The 4879-nt window shown below is 60.3% G+C and overlaps 1 protein-coding gene across 2 annotated transcripts; it reads left to right on the plus strand.

The window, feature by feature from the left end:
* The first annotated feature begins 785 nt into the window (after window positions 1–785).
* LOC119960427 (zinc finger protein 135-like) lies at window positions 786–4442 on the plus strand. Of its 2 annotated transcripts, none has more exons than XM_038788145.1 (2): window positions 786–894; window positions 2826–4442. In XM_038788145.1, exon 2 carries the CDS (start codon window positions 2836–2838, stop codon window positions 4102–4104), a length of 1269 nt encoding a protein of 422 aa, XP_038644073.1. In that variant the 5' UTR covers window positions 786–894; window positions 2826–2835; the 3' UTR covers window positions 4105–4442. The 2 variants fall into 2 exon arrangements, with proteins under 2 accessions (XP_038644073.1, XP_038644074.1); XM_038788146.1 differs by having other exon boundaries at window positions 789–869.
* The last annotated feature ends 437 nt before the right edge of the window (window positions 4443–4879 follow it).

Here is a 4879-nt window from a genome sequence, read left to right on the forward strand (position 1 = left end):
CCAGTGTTAAATATGATTATTCAAGTCATTTATCTCTACTAACACCTATATATGATTATTAAAGATTTCTACATCTGTAAACATCTATAAAATATCTTTATTAAACTTATTTCCCTTCATGTTCAAACCCTTAGATGTGATTATTATTAGATGTCTCTCTGCAGTGGGCTTGCGCGCCCCTTCTGGCCGAGAGGGGAATCAGCGGGAGGGGAGGCGCCGCCCCTCCACTGCCTATTGGCCGGAGGACCTCGAATCGGTGAATCTTCCAGGCGCCGCCCCCTGTCAGAGCACGTTCCTCATTGGCTGGTAGACCTGTCGGTCAGACTGAGAGCTCCAGATAAATGCCCACCCTCCACTCCCATTGGCTGGAGGAGCAATCGGTCCACGAAGAGTCATGGAGCGCCCCCCGCTCCCATTGGCTAGCGGACATGTCCGTCAGGGTGTCCTCCCGCTGCCATTGCTTGGAGGACCTAGAGGTTAGTGAGTCCTCCTGGTGCCGCCCCTTTGCCGACGCCCGCTCTCTATTGGCTGATCTACCTATCAGTCAAATGAGTCATCCTGGCACCGCCTCCTTCTCCTCCCATTGGCTGGAGGACCTGGCGATTGGTCTAATCCTCCAGGCGCCGCCCCCTGTCCAGACCGGCTGACCATTGGTGGAAGCGCCTGTCAGTCAGATCGAGTCAACCAGTCCCGCCCACCTCCAGCTCCGATTGGTTGGAGGACCCGCAGGACGGGGGAAGACCCCCTCCTGATTGGCCGTCCGGCCTGTCAGTCAGGGAGTGGGTCACGTGCTGCTGGGACCCGCTGCCGCCGCCGCCGCCGCCGCCGTCGAAGCCGGGCCGCGGGGAGCCGGAGAGCGAAGGAGGAAGGAGGGGGGCAAACCGGGAGCCGCCAGTTCGTATTGACTTCCCTCCGCGTCTCTTTCTAAGCCGAGATTTAAAAAAAAAATAAACCGCCGCCGATGAGGAGGGGGTGGGGAGGTTGGCCGTGTCTGTGAGCATGCGCGCAGCCGGCGGTAGGAGCGGGATTCCGGCACTGAGCATGCGCGGAGCCGGCGGTGGGAGAGGGACCCCGGCACTGAGCATGCGCGGGACCGGCGCTGAGCGGGGCCGCGTCACTGAGCATGCACGGGCCGCCGTTGAGCAGGGGCCGCGGCACTGAGCATGCGTGGGGCCGGCGTTGCCATTGCCGCCTGTGAGCATGCGCGGCGGGCGGATAGGGCGGTTTCAGGCGCGCGGGGCAGCCTGGGTAGGGGCGGCCGCCATCTTTGCCCCTCCCTCTGGATGCAGGATGACCCACAGGGCAGAGGGAGGTTTTTGGGTGGCAGGATTGATGATCCACAGCCAAGATCCCTGGGGGTTATCATTGATCATTGCCGACTCCTCAGATGGGCAGCACGGTAGCATTGTGGATAGCACAATCGCTTCACAGCTCCAGGGTCCCAGGTTCGATTCCCGGCTGGGTCACTGTCTGTGTGGAGTCTGCACATCCTCCCCGTGTGTGCGTGGGTTTCCTCCGGGTGCTCCGGTTTCCTCCCACAGTCCAAAGATGTGCAAGTTAGGTGGATTGGACATGATAAATTGCCCTTAGTGTCCAAAATTGCCCTTAGTGTTGGGTGGGGTTACTGGGTTATGGGGATAAGGTGGAGGTGTTGACCTTGGGTAGGTTGCTCTTTCCAAGTGCCAGTGCAGACACGATGGGCTGAATGGCCTCCTTCTGCACTGTAAATTCTATGATCTATGATATCCAGGCTTGGGGCTGACAAGGGGCAAGTTACATTCACACCACACAAGCCCCAGACAATGACCATCTCCTACAAGAGAGGATATAACCATCGCCCCCTTGACCATTCAATGGCGTTACCATCGCTGAATCCCCCACATCCTGGGGGTTACCATTGATCAGAAACTGAACTGGACCCCAGCCATATAAATACTGTGGCTACCAGGGCAGGTCAGAGGCTGGGAATCCTGCGGAGAGTAACTCACCTCCTTCCCCCCCCCCCCCCCCCCCCCCCCCCCTCCCAAAGCCTGTCCACCATCTACAAGGACACAAGTCAGGAGAGCGATGGGAGACTCTCCACTTGCCTGGATGGGAGCGGCTCCCAACCACACTCGGGAAGCTGGACACCATCCAGGACAAAGCAGCCTCGCTCGATCGACACGCTGACCACCAACATTCACTCTCCCCACCCCACCCCCGATGCACAGCGGCAGCCGTGTGCACCGTCTACAAGACGCCCCGCAGGAACTCCTCCTTCGACAGCACCTTCCAAACCCACGGCCCGTTACCGTCTAGAAGGACGAGGGGGGGGGCAGCAGACACACGGGGAACCCCCCCCCCCACCACCTGGAGGTTCCCCTCCGACTCACTCCCCATCCCGACTGGGGAATATATCGGCCGTCTCTTCGCCGTGGCCAGGTCAAAATCCTGGGAACTCCCTCCCTAACAGCACAGTGGGTGTACCTACACCACACGGGACCGCAGCGGTTTCAAGATGGCGGCTCACCCACCACTTTCTCCAGGGGAAATTAGGGATGGAGAAGAAATGCTGCGCCTGAGCACCTGGCACCCAGATCCTGTAAATGAATTAAAAACGAAAAGATTGTAGAGAGGTTACTTTGTGTCTGTTAGATTTTTTTTTTCATTTGGAGTGCAATTAAGGGGCAATTTAGCATGGCCAATCCAGCTACCCTGGGTTGACACGATCCTATAGTTGGCAGGGGCAAATAGTCTCAAGCTGCTTGTTCGCGTGTAAGTCATTCCTCTTTTGTACATGCCTGACCCAGGGTTTACCGTGCTTCTTCTCTGATCTTCTGCCGCAGGTGGTCGGTAATGGAGGACGCGCAGACCGGGAGCTCGGAGGAACCGGCCGCTCCGGAGGTGGGTGAGAAGCAGGAATCGCCGGCGGAAGCAAGGGGCCCCGGGGAGAAGCCCTTCCACTGCCCCGGCTGCGGCCTGGGCTTCCGCCGCTCGTCCAACATGGCGCGGCATCGATGCCGGCAGGGCGACGAACGCCCCTATCCCTGCGGAGACTGCACCCGGGCCTTCAACTACCCGTCGGAGCTGGCCATCCACCGGCGCAGCCACACCCGGGAGAGGCCATTCATCTGCTCGGCCTGCGGTAAGGGCTTCCTGTACTCCTCCAACCTGCTGACCCACCAGCGGGTCCACACCGGCGAGCGCCCCTTTGCCTGCCCGCTGTGCGGCAAGGGCTTCACCCGCTCCTCCAGCCTGGCGGCCCACCAGCGGGTCCACTCGGAGGAGCGGCCCTACCCCTGCGAGGGCTGCCCCCGCCGCTTCAAGAGCGAGAAGGAGCTGAAGATTCACCGCCGCCTGCACGAGGGGGAGAGGCCCTACCCGTGCGGGGTCTGCGGCAAGGCCTTCACCCAGCTGGCCGTCCTGCTGGCCCACCAGCGGGCCCACACGGGCGAGCGGCCGTTTGTCTGCGCGCTCTGCGGCAAGGCGTTCGCCCGCTCCTCCAGCCTGACCGCCCACGCCGGCGTCCACTCTGACGAGCGCCCCTTCCCGTGCGGCCGCTGCGACAAGCGTTTCAAGAGCTCCAAGGAGCTGAAGGTGCACGGGCAGGTGCATTCGGAGGAGAGGCCCTACCCCTGTGACGTGTGCGGCGAGCGCTTCCGGCAGGCGCGCAACCTGCAGGCCCACCGCCGCACCCACACGGGCGAACGGCCCTACTCCTGCTCCCTCTGCTCCAAGTCCTTCGCCCGCTCCTCCAGCCTGTTGGCCCACCAGCGGGTTCACAGCGACGACCGCCCCTTCCCCTGCTCCGACTGCGCCAAGCGCTTCAAGAGCGCCAAGGAGCTTGCCACCCACCGCCGGGTCCACACGGGCGAGCGGCCGTACGCCTGCTCCCTCTGCCCCCGCCGCTTCACCCAGCCCTCCATCCTGCAGACCCACCGCCGGGTCCACACCGGCGAGCGGCCGTACGCCTGCTCCCTCTGCCCCCGTCGCTTCATCTGCGCCTCCAGCCTGCTGAACCACCGCCGCACCCACACCCGCGAGCGCCCCTTCCCCTGCCCCGTGTGCGGGAAGTGCTTCCGCCAGACCGCCAACCTGCAGACCCACCGGCGGCTCCACCTCTGAGCCGCGGGGTGGAGTGGGAGGGGAGGGAGGAGAGAGAGAGGAGGGAGAGAGAGAGAGTGGGCGGGGCTGAGGGAGAGAGAGTGGGCAGGGGCAGGGGGAGAGAGAGAGGGTGGGCGGCCTTGTATCAGCAGTCAAACCATCGCACCTGTGCTGGCCTTTGGTGAGAGCGCAGCCTCGACAAACCGTTCAGAAGAACGCTGGCCTCTTATTAAGTAGCCTTTTGTATGTCACTTTCTCAAATGCTTTTTGGAACTCCGAGTATATTACATCTACTGGTTTCCCTTTATCTATCCCCTCAGAGTACTCTAATAAATATGCCAGGCGCGATTTCCCCTCCATTTAACCTCAGCTCGATTATATTGTGTAGGGAATATACAGTGAATGGTAGAACCCTCAAGAGTATTGACAGTCAGAGAGATCTAGGTGTACAGGTCCACAGTTCACTGAAAGGGGCAACACAGGTGGAGAAGGTAGTCAAGAAGGCATACGGCATGCTTGCCTTCATTGGCCGGGGCATTGAGTATAAGAATTGGCAAGTCATGTTGCAGCTGTATAGAACCTTAGTTAGGCCACACTTGGGAGTGTAGTGTTCAATTCTGGTCGCCACACTACCAGAAGGATGTGGAGGCTTTAGAGAGGGCGCAGAAGAGATTGACCAGGATGTTGCCTGGTATGGAGGGCATTAGCTATGAGGAGCGGTTGAATAAACTCGGTTTGTTCTCACTGGAACGACGGAGGTTGAGGGGCGACCTGATACAGGTCTACAAAATTATGA

The sequence above is a fragment of the Scyliorhinus canicula genome, unplaced genomic scaffold (genome assembly GCF_902713615.1).
Source record: "Scyliorhinus canicula unplaced genomic scaffold, sScyCan1.1, whole genome shotgun sequence".
NCBI lineage: Eukaryota > Metazoa > Chordata > Chondrichthyes > Carcharhiniformes > Scyliorhinidae > Scyliorhinus > Scyliorhinus canicula.